Here is a 16,775-nt window from a genome sequence, read left to right as displayed (position 1 = left end):
AGAAGTGTTGGCGTGGTATTCCAAAGCATTACACGTAGTACTGGAAGCACGCACATTACCCAGACTGATTTTCATGCAGAGGAATCTCAGACTACTTTTTTCTATGGTTATGTATAATGGAAGGGATTTGTGCATATGAAAGTAAATTTACTATAAATATGCAATTCATATATACAATGAAAAAAATCTCTGCATTAAGAAGCAGAATGAGTACTGACAGAAAAATCAGCATTATATTCAATCTTAGACTTAAAGCAAGTGACACTGTAAATTCAATTCACAACCTGTTTAGCTTGTTCACACTTTTCAATGCACTTTCTATACAGGTATGTTGGCACATACAGAGATTTAAGGCACGGGTTGCATGAATTTAACAACACAGACTGAACAAGAACACATCTCCTAGCAGATGAATTGCATAATTAACAGGAAAATCCATCAAATTGTTCTGTAAATTCAAATGAGCAAGTCGCAGAAGTTTTTTTGGTTTTTTTTCTGTGAAGGCAACACCAGTGCACATTCTGTACATTTCACAATTTGTATTTAATATCAAAGAAAGATACATTAACAGCAAATCAAAATAAGAGTTGCGTACAAAACAAAAGCTGTGTAAAGAATGGACAGATTTGGAAAATTAGAGGCCCCTAACTGTTGGAAGTGCATTAACGTCAATGTTATCCATACCCTCTTCCTTCACCCCATTTTCCTAAAGAGAAGGAAAACCGGAACTTGCAAACTCACTCTATAATATTCCTATAACCTATGCTAATATCACACCTAGGCATTTCAATGGTTTTGCTTTTTATAACGTGAAGGAAGCAAATACTGGTTTAGAAGTGCAAAAGTGTGGACAAAGGTTAGTTGTGCCTACTGCAGCTGCAAATGCTCTCTAGGCATTGGTGTGTGCCTCCACTTAAAATGCATGTACCTGCCTCACATGGAAACTGTGGGATTCCCTGAAAGGATGTCACGGTCAGGACCCGAGGGAACATTTCAGGTAGCATTAGAAGGCAAGCCTAGATACACCCCAAAAGATTTAGTGACTTTCTTATTTCACAAACAGGTCACTGGTAAAAGACACTGAAACTAGAGGGGTTTTACATGTCAGAGTAGTGCTGCTAACCAGCAAGTGTCATTCCAATGTGAATCTGCAGTTTCCCAGACCACTTGTTACACACAATTTCAGTGTCATAGTCATTTGACAGACCTCCTATTAATACCAGGTAATGTAGGCTCTTGCATGCTCCTCACTGGGCCCAATTTCTTGGGGACAATGAAGTTATATAAAAAAAGGGATACTTGAGCCAAAACTTTGTCAGCAATAAAGCTGAGAAGCTCTCTTCTCAAAAGGATAGGGATTTCCTTACCTCCTTTAAGTTCAAGACCAAAATGTATACCTATTTCTTAACTTTAACTGTCCCCAGCAGCAGTATCTTAAGCACAAATTCAAAGAAGGGGGAAAAAAAAAAAAGCCCACCCAAAACTTGCACTATATATTCTGTCATGAGGTATTACATTATGCTGTGCTACACAATCATACCTTTTCCATCATGGAGGGACAAATCAGATCCTGTTTTACGTATGACAGAGATGAATCAGTCTGTGCAAAGAACACAGTGAGATGCCCCAGAGTGAGGCTCATGAAATTAGTCAGTGATGAAGGAAATGCATTCTCTGATATTTCAAATGAGGCTTCAGAAATATTTACTGGAACCAAGAAACAAGTCTCCATCTCTCCCACAAGCCAGTGGCTAGAGCTTTCATCTGGAACACAGGTGACCGTGACACAAGCTGCACACCTGGTAAATAGTCAAGGATTTATACAAATTAGAAACACTCCTAAATAAAAGAACAGAAGATAACTGTCCCAATGTCAATACCCTGAGAAATAGTACGTTTGCCAAAGATGTGAGAGACCAGCAGAGCAAGTTTGCCGATTTTGTACTAATTCTCCTGCCGTTGGTGACCACACTTACCACTGGGTTGTCTTACAATACTTGATTCTCCTTGCAAAGAATGGTCTGGTAAGGTCCCACCTCCCCACCATGCCTACTATAAGGAGAGATTCAGAGGTCTCCCTAATCCCATCTCCTCCTTCCCAAATGAGGTGTTGCAGAAGACCTAGACTACCCTTCCAGCTTCTCCCAGAAAAAAAAAAAAAGTTGATGTGCTGATCTCATCCTGCTCCCTTCCCACTCGCTAGCAGAATGTCACTACTGAAGCAGGGAGAGCAGGATGTGCTTTGTGCAGTACCCTTCACTGGCTAGCAGTCCATCAGGGAGTAGGTTTCTTCCTAAGTGAAATCCAGATAAACTTGCGTGTTTCAAGAAAAAAGAAAAAAAAAACCTCACAACCAAAAAACTTACAACATTGCAGACACATCATATCCTCTGTTCCACATACGCCAGTCTCTCAGCAGCACTTTTATTAAATAATCCTATCAAAACAGAACAGTAAAAAGGGTTATGCACAAATTATTTCTTGTCCACTATGTATTTAGAGGGTAGTGTTTTCACTTAAACAAATGTTTAACAGCCTTATATAGGCATTTAACAGGTACATCACAAACCTTCTGAAAGCACAACTATCTATTTCACCTTCTGTCCAGTTTGTGGAAGATACAGTTAAGAGAAAGTACTGCCAGATTTCTGCTGAAGTGGTCTGCTTTAATGGAAAAGTTTACTTATGTACTACATATCAGCTGCTTTGGATAGTTCAGTAAGATAAAGCTTCCAAAAGAAAAATAATCTTCTATCATGAGGTATTTTAATCCCAGAGTGGAAAACCTGAAGATAGCAGTAGGATAAAACTCTTCACAGAATAAACTACAAAAACTTCAGGGTTTCTCCAGAAAATAGAAAGGGAGCAGTTTAGAAACACAGCAGGCAAAAGGTTTTATACTCCAACTGAGAGTATATTTCTTAAACACTCAATAATTTTGCCTTTCTCCTGATTTCAAACAGGCATTCTGCAGAAGCCATTCTGTAGCACATCTATTTCATTTAGGCCCATTAGAGCTTATTAATTTTCCCCTGTGAATGACCTTCCATATACCACCACAAGGCTGACTGATAGAAGATCCAGAGGAATAAGGTGCTATAAAATGAACTAATCAGGCAAATAGAACAGAACTTTGATTTATAAATAAATGGAATCTCTGATGGCAAAAGGAGTCACTTCCAACTTTATTTGTAGGGAAAAAGAAATAATTCCAGTTCCACGAGGTTTTCTGCATGTTCTGTTTTTGTTTGATTTTGATATTCCTCATGATGCCTGATTCCTGCTTCCTATAAATCAACAGTAATAACTATTATTGCAGCATCGTGCCCCTCTGTCTATATGGCCACCAACGTGGCCATAAAGCTCTAGCTGTAGTAACTTGAAGGACTAAGGCTTAAAAACCATGAAGCTACTGTTGCGTAACAAGCACAAGATTAAGATTTATGTACAGAACCTGAAGAAAATCAACTTTCAGCATTTAGCAAGACTTAAACCACCATTTTCCAAGAGGGACATCTAGATAATTACTTTCTGGAGAACACAACCTATATATAGGTAATAATTCATAAACCTTATGGTGTCAGAAATAATATATCACAGCTCTGATCCTTCAAGCACTTGTTATTAAAGCTACTCAGATATATAAGTGTTTACTGACTTTGCGTGTTGAAATTTGAATTGACGTGAACTTAAACATAGTTTTTAAACACCCAGTCCCTTTCTGCACTGCATACAGGTTTCCTGAGCAGCAGAGGAGGAGAAGGCAATAGATTTAGACAAGATTAGAGCAGCTATTTGCAAATTTATGCACAGAAAACTTAGTTTAATTCTGATACAGATTTGGAAAGCTTAGTGGCAGCATTTAGGTACCGTGGTGAGTAAAGAGATAGAATAGCTGACACCCATCACCCATGCCAAAGTACTCTAGAGATGGGCGGTGCTAAGGAAGGGAAAGCAACTGTTTCTCCCTTCAGCTAGCAGGAAGTAGAAGAATATTTCATGTATCATAACACCTCCTAGAAACACATGGCACTTAAAGACACCCTGAAAAAAGACCATACTCAAAACATGTTAGAAGTCTCCAAAATATCCTCTTCCTTAGCAAGCATGGCATTTTGTAACTCAGGCTTTGTTTTCTTCATCCAACATAACGTGCCCACAGTGATGTCCAAGCTGGGACACGTCTAGTTCTCCTTTAGTTCTGATACGGAAGCACAAGAAACTGTGGGAAGAAACGAAGTTTGGATTGTGTCATGGAGTAAAAATAGATACAGCATATTTAAAATTAATTTTGACATTTCATCTTCAAATGTGGTATTATAAATTATTTCATCTAATAATAAAAAAATGAATTATTCCACCGCTAGGCTCAGACAACAGTCATGTCCAATTGCTGGTATCAAACATGTACCAATAATGCAAATCCCATCTCAGCTCTTGCCAGGCCTTCCCACTTACAAAGTTTCCTTTCTCCTCAATAAAGATGAAATCTCTCTCTTAAGCAAGCAGAGGCTTCCCACGATCTCCCTTTCTGGCTTTTCTTTAAAGGGCTGTCACAGGAGAAGGATTAGGTACCAATTATTAACCCGTTCCCAACCCATGTGGAAGTTTGCACTTTTCATAATGTCTGTCCTTTTTCTCTGAGAAATTTCATCATAGAAAGAACCACTAAGCATAAATCTGTAAAGTCCCCTTTGCAACTAGAGCTACCAGTCCTTCTAAAGAGGGACTGGGGAAAATGAGGAAAGAAATAAAATAAAACTCCCTTTCAGGATAGTTTTCTCCTGAAAGCCACTAAGATCTGGATCTAGCAAAAGGCTCTGTCAAGATGGAAGAATCAAACCTCATGTAATTAATTACAGGGAAGGAGTCCCTGTCTCTTACTTTATTGGTTTAGATGATATGAAAAATTAAAACATTAGTCATGCCCCAGCGAAGTCATTAGCTTGCACTGCTCTACCCCCCTTTTTTGAAAGAAAAGGGACAAAGAAGAAACCATCCTAAACCCAAATCCTCTTCTACCTATGAAGAAACTCTAGTTAGCTACCAGACCCATACACCTCTACAGACTTTTTTTGTTCCCCCATAAAACAAACATCTTGTTGTTTTCCACTTGCTAGCTCCCCTTTCCATACTTGAAAAGGTCTTATGGGCTGTCAGGGGCCTTGTGCTCTGCAATGCATTATTTCATTCCTTTATCAAATATAAAAGTTTCCTTTTATCTCTATCTCATGAAACATTTGTACAACAGTACAAGTGCCTTAACCAAAACCTTTCTTCTAGCCTCTTTAAAAAGCAAGTTATTTTCTTGTGGTGTTATTTGGATGACAGGGAAGGAAAGAGACAGGAGACTACTTCCAAACATTATCTCAGAAGACATGAAATCAGGCACTTGAAATTTTGGGGAAAAAAACAATTCAAGCTCAAACTGAAATTATGACATATTCAAAGTGAACACAGTACTCACAGAAACTATACAGCAGAAAAGAAAAATTCTATCTTCCACTGCAAGAGCCAGCAAAATTACAAGCTGCTTAGCCAATGATCAGCTCTCATACTAAACTGCTTACGTGAAGGCTTGTGAGTCCGAGGCCTTAAGCAACGAAAAGCTAGCTGCCTTTGATCACTAGGTCCTCCAGGAGCCCGTGAGGACGCTGACACGTTCAACAAGCACAGAGGATGACACTAAAGCTTTTCACTCCTGCAGACTAAATATCAATCAGATGGTAGCACTCAGAGCTTTGAGCTGTGACCCATTTGAAGTGGTACCTTAGGGCTAAAGGCCGGCATGGTCTTGCTGCAATGTTACTCCGTTTCCAAAACTGTGACTTCAGACTAGAACTACAGACAGACAGATGGACGCTCGACTGTTGTGCTGCATATGACACTGTATTATTAACAGATGACACTATGTTATTAATAATATTCAAATACAAGTGCCAGGCCTGTAATTCTGCCTCATTTTGTAGTAATCTTCAGCAAGCAAATAACTGAGCTTGTCCATCTGGAACCGGTGCCTGACATGACACCCCCGGAGCCCCGGGGTCAGTCCCCTGTGCTGACAGCACGGCAGGGAAGGCTCCCTCGGCCTTCGGGACTGCATTACTAGGTAATGCATCAGGAAGAGAAGGGAGGCGGCAGGAGCACAGCCCCCAGAACACGGGATGGTGGGGGGCGAATTACTAGAATAACAGACAAGAAAAATGGGATGGAAGAAAAACTGCTTTTTCTAAAAAAACAATCTGGTGTGCGAGGAGGCTCTAGATCTGGACCGAATTCGCTCATTTACATCAAGAATAAGATCTGTACTACCATTTTCGCAACGCCGTAACACTGTGCTCTGTTCCTCTTGCAGCAATTGCGGTCTGCGGCCAAGGGCAGCCCTCTCCCAGAGCTCGTCTCTGGCAGACACCCACCGCGGCCACCTCCTCCGTGCCGGGCCGCGCCCCGCCGGCAGGCCGCCGGGCTCTGCACGGGCCCGCAGCTCTCCAGCCCTCCCCCGGGCCCAGGTGCTGACATTTTCCTCAGGGAAAGGTCCCTGCCGGCTGCCCCCGCTCCACTCCCGGCCTGCGCCCTCGAGCTGCTCCCGCCGTCCCGCCGCGCCCCCTCCCACCGCGGGCAGCACCCCCGGCCAGCCCAGCCGGCTCTGCCCGCCAGGCCCTGCCCTCGTCCCTGTCCCTGTCCCCTCCCCCCCGCCGGGCCCTGCCCCCGTCCCCATCCCCTGCCGCCCCGCCCGCCTGCCCCGACGCGGTGTCCTCAGCTCCCTCCCCGCCCCGCGCCGCTTTACGACAGCCGGTGGCGGCTTTGCGGCCGGTCCGGGTGCCGTACGGCGAGCGGGGGCCCTCCGCGAGCTCGGCCCGGCGGTCGCCAGTGCGCGGGGCCGGGGCGGGGCGGGGCGGGCGGCCATGGTGAGTGCGGTCGGGGGCCCGGGCCCGGCGGGTCTCGCTGGCGGGGCCGCGGGACGCTTCTGTCTGGGCCGGCAGCTCCCGAGCCCTTCCGCGGGCCGAGGAGCTCGGCTCGTCCTTGGCCCGGCCCGGCCGTGGTGCCGAGGGGCCCGGCGCCCTGGGCCGCGCGGGGAGGGCGCTGCCCCGCACAGGCCGCGGCGCGGCCGTCGGCTCCTGCCTCGGCGCCGGTGCCTGCGGGGTTAAAGCGGGGCCGCCGAGCGGGACGGTGCTGCCGGGCTGGGTTCCCCTCGTCCCCCGCGGCTGGGGGGTTCCCGCCTCTCCGGGGCGCCCCGGCCTCGCTGCCCGCAGCCGCTGCGCTGCTTTCCCGGTGCCCCTGCGGTCCCTCGGGGCAGCGCAGCCGAAGTAAAGGGCGCTGTGACCGCTTTTCCCCAGCCGCGTTGTTCCCCGCGTGTGTGCTGGTCCGCCCCGCTGTAGGGATTGCCGGCGGGCCTTTTTTCTTCGCCTTTGGTAAACGAGCGCTTTATGTCTTCCCTGTGTAGGCCAGTACCATGGTGGCGGTTGGCCTGACCATAGCGGCAGCAGGATTTGCAGGTTCGTAGATGATGGGAGGACACTGAAGACCCAGTGGTACTTGTCATTGCCTGCTTCAGTACTGCTGAATTTGAAGGTAGTTTAATAGCTGATACAGGACACTCTTTTGGGAGAGCCTGTATTGAGAAACATAGCTGTAATTAAACAAAAGATCGAAGTTCTTACATTTTTGTGTCCCCAAAAAGTTTATTCCACTTTCTAATCCACGAGTTACTAGTTGCACTGAATTGGTAAGTCTTTATGAAACTTTATACTAAGCCCTGTTCAACACTGGTTTCTTTAAGGTCGCTATGCACTAAAGGCTATGAAGCAAATGGAGCCACAAGTAAAACAAGCACTTCAGAATCTACCAAAACCTGTAAGTTTTTGTTTTATCAGTAGCATCTCTTTATTTGAAAGTTTACTTGGTGAAATAACTACAGACTATTGTCTCTGTACAGCATTGCTGTATTTTCTTCTAATATGAAACGTAATTTTGTCAGTAATAACAATCTCAGCGATTCTGGTGGTGGTTGACTAACAGAACTTGTTTTGGCAAGTTTCAGGACTTATTTAAATAATGATACTACTCTTCAACTGAATTTCTTATTACAAGTGCAAAAGAAGCTTCGCAGCATTTGTACAGACTAAAAGCTCAGCAGCTACTAAAGCAATAGCGAGCTGTTTTAACTGATAAACTTAAAAATAAGTGTTTTTTAAACTAACACATCTTCTCTTTCAGGCCTTCAGTGGTTATTACAGAGGTGGATTTGAACCCAAAATGACTAAACGAGAAGCAGCTTTAATACTAGGAGTGAGGTAAAAGGAAGTTAATTAGAAATGAAAGGTAAAAAGGAGGCTACGGTGTTACCTCGTTGCTGGCCTGGTTTGAAAAGGACGTAATTGTCAATGCTTAAGACTGTCCTATGCCCAGCTTCCCCTGAGAACGGCACTGCCCAGGCAGGCAATACGAAGAGCCCTTTCAGGATTTTCTGTATTTATTTGGGATTCTTTTCTGTACTTATTTGGGATTAGCTTGCTTAAAGCTAGCTCTAGCTGGACTTCCATACATCTGCAAGTCCCTAGCACACTCAAAAGCCACGTACAGGTCCAGGTAAATACACCATTTTCAAGAAGCCTTGGGGTTTACTCGGTATGGGGAAACATAGTTGTGTGGTTTGCTTGTGGTTCCTGTCACTGCTGGTGAATTCCAGATAGGCGCAGTGTAAAGGTGTGGCAATTCCAATTCTTGCATGGGGAGTAAATTCATTGCTTCTAGAATATCTTAGATATAACCATGGTAACTCTCCCTGCCAAAACTTAGAGAAACTTAAGACCAAATACACAAATTTATCTAGTAAGATACAGAATAGGAACCATTTATGTTTGAAGGCAACTTCCAACTGTGAAGTTTGTATACAAACAGTTTGTTGTTTTTTGGTTGTTTCTTTTTTTAAATAAATCAAGAGCAAATTTTCTTTTATTTTTTTTTCCTCCAGCCTTTAGGAAGTTGTCCCAGTAAAAATGTTACAACATAGTTCTGTTTGTTTGCAACTGTGTGAACGTCCCCCATCATATTAGACTGCTATAGCTTGTCTTCTTCAGCATACAGTATTTTGGAAAAACCTTAGAAACCTTCTCCAGGACTTAGATGCTAAACATCAATAATAGGAAAGGAAAAACATACATGTAAGCCAATGAGTTTATGGATAAGACAGAGTGCTTGCTTCGTTTAAAACAAGATCTTTTAAAGATCTGGGGGATTTTATGAGGTTCCCTTAAGTCAGTTTTTCTCTCTCTTTTAAAGCCCTACAGCCAACAGAAGTAAAATTCGAGAAGCCCATAGACGGATCATGCTGCTGAATCATCCAGATAAAGGTAAGTAAATTAAGTCACATTGATTAATTAATTCATATTTTTAACACAGATTAATAGAACTGTGTAGGGGAGAAGTGACTGACATATGACTACCTCAGCTAGTGAAAAAAACCCAGAAAACTGAGTGAAAGCAAATTTTAGGGTACCTTAATCCTTATGGTTTTGGAGCATATTGTTGTGTTTGAATGCTCTAAAGCAAGCAGACAGATTCAGCAGGTCAGCTTGTTACTCACTCTATCTTCTGTGCATATCAGATTAAAATATGATTGTTAAAATGAGACTTAAAATCACCTTAATTTTAGATGAAAGACCAGAGTATATTTGTGCGCTTTATGTACCATGTGAGTTTGAGCTCATTTGAGGGCACTGGGAATTCACCGTAAATGGCAGGTATTGAGCCTTCTGTGTCTGCTGAAGACACTAAAGTATGAAGCATTTCTGTTTGTGGTACTCTGAAGGCTCAGAATGCAGTTATGCTTAAAGTTAGTAACTCGAGGCATCTCTATACCGGTTCAAAATAGCGTTTACTTCAGTGAGCCAGAATCACGTGTTAGTGCTTGGCATTTAACTTTTTAATCCTCACTTAAAAGGTAAAATGGCTTCTTTTAAAGTGACTGTTGAACTTAATTACTTTACTTTTTTTATGCACCAAAATCCAAAAGAATCCTTGAGATACGCCTTTCATAGATAATATCTAGTGGAAGTTAACTTCAAAATTAACTTTATTGAATATATGCAGAAGCTAAAAGACGGCTAGGAGCATATCACGTGTTTTACATAACCTAAGTAGTTAAATTAAGCTTCAGGTAAATAGCGTAATTCTAGTCCTAGTAAACGGTATGCATGCTACAGATCTCTGCACCTCGTGAGCAGTTACAATTTCAGTGCATTTGCATTGTGGATTCTGTTTCAGTATCTTCCTAAGTCATTTGTATGTCATGTTTAAAAACTGAACTAGTCCATTGGTACAGCAGCAGTTCATGTGCTGGCCTTGAAGTAGGGGGAAGAGGTTTGTCTGCAGACTGGTTAGTTTAACGCTTCTATATTTGCAACAAACTTTATGCTAAGTCATTAGTGACCAGTTCACTTACGACTGAGAAAACTGGAGAAACCCCCCTCCAGTAAACTAAAAGCAACCTAACAGGAATGAGCTGTCTGCACATTTAGCTGCTGCAGCAACTGTATGTGTAAACTTACACGGCTTCAGTCATAAAGCAGTTTGTTCTTTAACTTGAGTAACTTTCAGACCATCCTCTTACTTTTTTCCCCGTGTACTGTGGCATTATTAACACCACAGAAAGAAAGTATTTTTTTCACCTGATGTGACATGTTATCTTTCTTCTAGGTGGCTCTCCCTATGTAGCAGCCAAAATCAATGAAGCTAAAGATTTGCTGGAAGACCAAGCTAAAAAATGAATGAGAGAGAAGATCAGAGGGTTTGTCTGTGCAAATGATTATTTTTGATAAATGGCTTAAGAAGTGTTCTAATGTCAGTCTTTGACTCAATATAAATGAAGCTGGAAATAAGAATCCAGGGGGTCCTTCCCTCCCTGCTCACTTCTTAGTGACTTTTTGGGGAAACATGTGAGGGAAGTGAGGCTTAAAGTTGTTTGTTGTTTTTTTTTTTCCCCCCACAGCTGTTCTTTATTAAGCAGCAGAATCTGGCACTCAGAAATCTTTTCAGTGTAGAAGAGTAATAACTTGGCTTGGCCAATGCACGTTACCAGATACAGGTAGATTTACATGCTGTTACCTAATTTTTGTTAAACTAGCTCTGTTTAAATTTCATGCTGCTGTTCTTTCACATGCCAAAGTTAGCATGATGAATCAGTTTGGGGAGGGGGTGGAAAAAATAAAGAGGATTTATTTGATGGGAAGACTTGGGACAGATGTGTGGTTGTCTCTGACTGAAGAAATAAAGTATAGGAAACAATGTGCTCGCTTGTCTTTGCCTTGTGAAAAACAAGGTTGGTTGAGCTTCTTAAGTGTTACTGATGGGTCTGGAATGTCCCAGATTTTTTAGTAACTTTCATTTTTAATGGATCTTGCAGCATTTAATAAATTTGAGATCTGTAATACATAGTACTGTAGTTTTATACATTATCTTACACTACAAAGTTAGACTTCCCCTAATAAGGTTTGCATTAATAGCAGTTAGGAAACAGGAACTCTTTACATAAGCCATTGAAGACACCTGAGATGGATTTATCCTGCTGCAGGAAGCCTAACATCCCCCAGCACCTGTTTTTGTAAGGACCTGAATTGGGGCCAGAGTTGTGTTATACTCCAAGAATCTTGCCAGTCTTTCTGCAACTATAGTAAAACTGCTGTACAGCACATGTAGTAGTTAACATTCATCTGTTAATAAATACAAGGGGTAGTGGAGCTTTCATTTTCCCAGAACTTTTCCCAGAAGCCTCCACTTCAGAGTAGTGTAAGTTGTCTGCCATCCTCTGTGTGAACATGTGCCACTATGTAGCTGCATTTCTGTAGACTAGTTATAGGCCACTTATTTAGTAAGTATAATCAGAACAACAGGGTTCCATGGCTTCAGAAGAGAGGAACAGATCAGTAACAGGACTATGGAGTAGAAAACATTTAGAACCTGGACAGAGAGAGAACTTTGCTTTACTACAGATTTTAAAGCAGGGTGAAAAAAACAGCTGGAACACTGCCATGCAGCAGTGCCATATGCAGAATGTTATTGTACTTAAGTTTTTTCTCTGCCAAACAATACTGACTTTTTATGGTGCTTTTTTTTTTCCCCTTCCCTGGTTAAGTTTTCTCCACTCTTGTGGCTGCCTTATCAGTTGAAATGCTTGTGCACACTTCAGTCACAATTTAACTGTTTGTTCTCCAGGAGGGAACACCATCAATGAGTGTCAACGCTTAAGTCATTAAAAACTGCACATCACCTTAAATGAAATACATACCCAAACCTAGTTGGTACAACTCTGCTTTAGTTGTGTCAGGTGCAGCTGCCGGAGTCACAGGTGGTTCAGAATACTTGTTTTTGTCCTTACTCACTTCTGATGAAATCAGGTAAGAGAATTTTTTTCTTTCAAGTCAGCACAACTTCAGCACTAGCTGTTTGCTCCAACTTCTTACAACATCTCCTTGCTACCCAGATGTTTTTCCACACCTGTTTTCTGCTTTATTACTCTTCTTGCTCATGTGCCTGAAAAGATGGGTTAGTGTGTCACACTTCTACCCTCTCAAAGTCTACATCTGCAGTAGTTCCTCTACGTGTTAGTCAGGTTAGGTGATTCTCCAAGATAAGTCTGTTTTTAGACTTGTTAACTGATGCTTTACTTCATCACCTTAAAGAATGGAAGATTAGCATGTTAGAAAACTCTTTTGTAAGAGTTAAAGGTTCAAGCTGCCTTGCCAGTAAGTTTCAGTTGTTAGTGTTAACAGCTTGAAAACCTTAAAATCAATAGCAATTTAAATTTCTGATAGAAACAGTCAACAGATGGAAGATCAAAGTTTATTTTCTTTTACTACCAGCATACAAAAAAAACATATTGCACATCAAACAACCAAAACAAAAATAAAAATACTCTACTAAGGACTAACATGTAGTTTATACAGAATAAACTTTCTGGAAATTGATCTTTTCAGTAGTTCAGGTTATGTCTTAATGGACATGACTAATTCAGCTTAGTGTTAACTAAAGCTATGTTTGATTTTTAAATACTGTACAGTTTAATAAATAAACCAAACAAAGCCTCAATGTAGAACAGTCACTGCCAATGTCACCCAGTATCCCTGCAGATTATGAGAATTTAACAAATGTATTCCAGTGGTCTGCAGATTTTTCCTCTACATACAGCATTTAAAAAACAGGTATTAAAACAGACCAGTTTCCAGACTAAACTAATGGAGAAATTACATTTCAGTGCAAAATATTTTAGACTGCATTTCTTTCTAGTATTCCTCAGGTGAAGAAGTGGTTGCATATTATTAAAAATGTAACAAAAGCAGCTAATGCTTTCATAAAGAGTATTATGTTAGGGATCCCCCTCACATCTTTGCCATATTTTGAAAACAAAATAACATTTCCTATAGCCAGCAATTTTGTTTATTTAAATGTTACATATACTATCTCAAGGCACATCTGATGATATATTTATAACACAGTAGGTGTCAAAGTATGTTTAACATATGATTTCTTCAGGATCCCTCCCCTTTCTGTATTCCAAAATGGAGGAACTGAAAGTGCGGTGTCAAGACTGGCGATCCATATCCTATCTTTGGCAAGCTTATACAAGCACTATTTTAAATGTAATGTAAAAGAACTGTAAACTAGGAACTTCAGTTTATGAAACACCATTCAGCACTGCTTCTTCCTGATTATTTCCATCCTCTTGAACAGTAACTTTCTTTTCATCAGGACTGTGCTGTAGTTTAGAAGGCTCATCCCCAGAGGTTGTAGCAGGACCATTCACTGCCTTTTCGGAAGGGCTGTTTTCATCAATCGCATCTTTTGCCTTGCAAAAACAAAGTCAGGATAATATTAAAAACTCCGTAAAAACACACAGAGCGTAACGTAAGTTTCCCTCTGGCTCACACAGCAACTCTGCAATTGGAAACACCTCTTGTCTGTCTGTGCCTGTATCCTATCGCTTAGAGCATCCTATTGCTTACCTTGTCCTTTATAGGATACAGAAGTATCAGACACTTCTGAGGAAATCATGCCACAGTAAACCTGAGACAGCACACCCAGAATGTCTTATTTCACAATTTCAATTTTTCTAGGCCAATGAAGCTAACTGAAAAGCTGAGGTTTACACCCCTTTCAAAGTCTAGACTAAAATTAGATTGTGTTACTTGTATAGAAATGGATCTTATTTTGCTAAACTCTGACATAACTTGTGGCAATAACTTCAGTGTTACTTTAGAAGTAAAGGAATTCTCCTTTAGTCAGTTCTGAATGTTATTTTTTATGATATGTAATGCCACTGATCCTTTAAGGAGAACAGATCTCAAATCTACAATCTTTGTAACATTCTTTCTAAAATTGTACAAGTCACTAAACATGCTACCTAGTATCCTCTATTATGAAGTGTTTTAAGGATTAGTTTTCAAGACTCATCCATGGGTAATTTTCACATACGTAATGCTACACTAGTAAGTGTAGGATTTTAAAATGCGTAAAGACTTAATTTGAACATTACACTTGGTCACTAAAGTCTGCAATGATACTCTACAAGTCAATGTCAGCTCTGTTTACTCTGGGCCATTTTTGCATTTAATAATTTATTCTTAAACTGAAATGCATTTGTAGTCAAATGAGGGTGATCTAAATGAAGCATTCCTTTACTGTTTTGCTGCAAGGGAAGAGAAAAGAACCCCATACATAAAAAAAAAAAAAACCAAACCAAACTTCTTACCGTTTCTTTCTTGCTTTTGGCTAGTGTCTCCTTGGGAGGGTTTCTCTGTCTACTTTGAGATTCAGCTCGTGATATATAATCAGCTACTGTTACTGTTCAAGGAAAAAAATTACAGTGATGCTCACATCAGGACTCTAATGTAGCATTAAGCTTCATATGTCTTTTCTGTACAAGTTATAGCATAACTGGGAGACATCTCACAAAAGGCCTTCACGCTTACAGGTATCAACTACATAGCAAGGATCAATTGGTTTCTGTTGTTAAATACAATTTTCACTAAAATCAGTGGTAACGTGACAATCTGAAGATGGAATCTTAACATGAATAAAATAGTAATTTTGGTCCAATTATAAATTTTATTGGAAAATAAGGGCTCTCTGTACTGGGTTTGAAGAGATCAGACTGCAGGCTCTTTAAACTACAGACTGTGTTTCTCATTGGGGTTTTACTATCTTGAGTAGTGAAGAATTTCACACTAATGACATGAAGGTAAGTTAAAATACAAAAAGAACTGGGGGAGGTTCAGAGTACGGTATCACTTACGATAAAGCAGCATTCAAATCTTTGTTACTTCGTGAAGCAACTGGCAAGAGAACTCGCCCTCCTCCTGGTATTCAAAATGCAATCCACACAGTTAACTCTGGCTTGTGGGTGGGTGGATTAATTGTGGTGTGTGTACAGACAGTTGAAGCAGCTCTGTATGAGCGAGCCCGTACTCAAAAGCAGGACAGCCATGTTTGCACTGTTACAGCTACATTTACTGGATGCTGGCCAGGGGTTTTCTGACCTCTTTTCTTCTTGCCACCTCAGCACATGTTCTTGTAGTGGTTTTGTCTTATCCCGCCCTCTTGTAACCACACCAATTGAGAGTCAATTCTATCTTTAGAATACATAGCACTACAAATTTAAATATACACTTGTGTCTTTGATGAGCTAAAGCACATTAGAATTGGCAAGCATTATCTATTGAACAGTACAGTCAATTATATTTAGTATATCATGCATTCAGGTGAGCTATTTTTCTGGATTTAGGAATGACTGTGCGTGAAACCTACATCAGAATAGGAAGTACAGCACATGAATGTTCTGTTACAGTAACTGGACTTCTTACAACGGGGTCCTTGCACAATTGTCAAGACTAAGTGAGTTTCTGCACAAGGAGAATTATTTCTTTAAAATGAGGTTCTGTACCCAACGCCTCTAATGTAAAGATGAAGAATGTCTTATGCACACAGTGTTAAGACACCAATTCTTAATATTCATATGTGTAGTAAGAACCCAAAACGTATAGCAATGTAAATCAAATAATACAACTAAATGACTGAAGTACATTGTTAGCATTTGGGGGGGGGGGGGGGGGTAGGAGTTCCTTCTGTCTTACTGTCATTCACTATACACTTACTAAGTATTTATGAAGAGATTAAATTATGACAGCATTTTTCACAAAGACAGTATAACTAACTACCAATGCTCCTACTGTTGTATTTAAAAATATTTATTATGCAAACTGAAAATGGTATCTTGAACAAAGACATCAACAGGAAAAAACTGACAAATCTCATTTGGGAAATTGTTTTGTTCTTAGAATACTTAGATTTAAAAGAAAAATACCATAGCTTTTGTAGAGATGACTAACATCTCTTTACGTTGCTGGCTGAAATTAGTTTCTTAGAAGTAAAAGCTGCAATCCATTTGTACTTTTTCTACCCCTTTATAAGCTCGTATCACTGTTACAAAACTAGAATGTTGAGAAGTAATGGGTTACTCTGGGTTTGGGGTTTTTTTAGGGGGGTGGGGTGTTTGCGTTTTTTTCTTCCCCCAAGTTTTAGTTAGTGAAATGCAACAACTTTTTTCTTCCTAATCAAATGCTGTGTGAGTGCCACAGATATAAGGAAGACAAATATGGGTGAAATTTTGAACCTGTCAATCTAGAAGACCTTCTGTTCCTACTTTTACACCATGTATGTACAAGCATTTTCTAAATAGGGCATTATATTGAAAATTAGCTAGTTCACCTTTAACATTTCAA

General features: G+C 40.7%; 2 protein-coding genes and 1 long non-coding RNA gene across 9 annotated transcripts in view; 1 reads left to right on the top strand and 2 right to left on the bottom strand.

The window, feature by feature from the left end:
• Positions 1–6,671, bottom strand: part of LOC142412176 (uncharacterized) — a 9,505-nt gene extending 2,834 nt beyond the window's left edge. Inside the window, exons 1-5 of one of the 3 annotated variants that reach the window (XR_012776425.1) lie at positions 6,313–6,671; positions 4,455–4,550; positions 4,062–4,222; positions 2,367–2,437; positions 1–1,799 (exon numbers count right to left, since the gene is read on the bottom strand). The exon at positions 1–1,799 is cut by the window's left edge and continues 2,829 nt beyond it. This is a non-coding gene — a long non-coding RNA (uncharacterized LOC142412176). The remainder of the gene's footprint in view (positions 1,800–2,366; positions 2,438–4,061; positions 4,223–4,454; positions 4,551–6,312) is intronic. The other 2 variants (XR_012776426.1, XR_012776424.1) reach the window with 2 other exon arrangements.
• A 70-nt stretch (positions 6,672–6,741) lies between these two features.
• DNAJC19 (DnaJ heat shock protein family (Hsp40) member C19) lies at positions 6,742–11,431 on the top strand. 4 transcript variants are annotated; one of them, XM_075506940.1, is made up of 6 exons: positions 6,742–6,908; positions 7,450–7,496; positions 7,781–7,854; positions 8,218–8,294; positions 9,283–9,353; positions 10,699–11,431. In XM_075506940.1, exons 2-6 carry the CDS (start codon positions 7,454–7,456, stop codon positions 10,767–10,769), a joined length of 336 nt encoding a protein of 111 aa, XP_075363055.1. In that variant the 5' UTR covers positions 6,742–6,908; positions 7,450–7,453; the 3' UTR covers positions 10,770–11,431. The 4 variants fall into 4 exon arrangements, with proteins under 4 accessions (XP_075363055.1, XP_075363053.1, XP_075363052.1 ...); XM_075506938.1 differs by having other exon boundaries at positions 6,807–6,908; positions 7,450–7,572; XM_075506937.1 differs by having other exon boundaries at positions 6,836–6,908; positions 7,445–7,496.
• A 1,395-nt stretch (positions 11,432–12,826) lies between these two features.
• FXR1 (FMR1 autosomal homolog 1) overlaps positions 12,827–16,775 on the bottom strand; it is a 42,471-nt gene continuing 38,522 nt past the window's right edge. For both annotated transcript variants that reach the window (XM_075506947.1, XM_075506948.1), the window contains 2 exons: positions 14,747–14,838; positions 12,827–13,843 (listed from right to left, as the gene is read on the bottom strand). In XM_075506947.1, coding sequence (XP_075363062.1) covers positions 13,673–13,843; positions 14,747–14,838 — 263 coding nt within the window. In that variant the 3' untranslated portion in view covers positions 12,827–13,672. The remainder of the gene's footprint in view (positions 13,844–14,746; positions 14,839–16,775) is intronic.

The sequence above is a fragment of the Mycteria americana genome, chromosome 7 (genome assembly GCF_035582795.1).
Source record: "Mycteria americana isolate JAX WOST 10 ecotype Jacksonville Zoo and Gardens chromosome 7, USCA_MyAme_1.0, whole genome shotgun sequence".
NCBI classification, from domain to species: domain Eukaryota; kingdom Metazoa; phylum Chordata; class Aves; order Ciconiiformes; family Ciconiidae; genus Mycteria; species Mycteria americana.
This window is presented reverse-complemented; position numbering and strand designations above follow the sequence as displayed.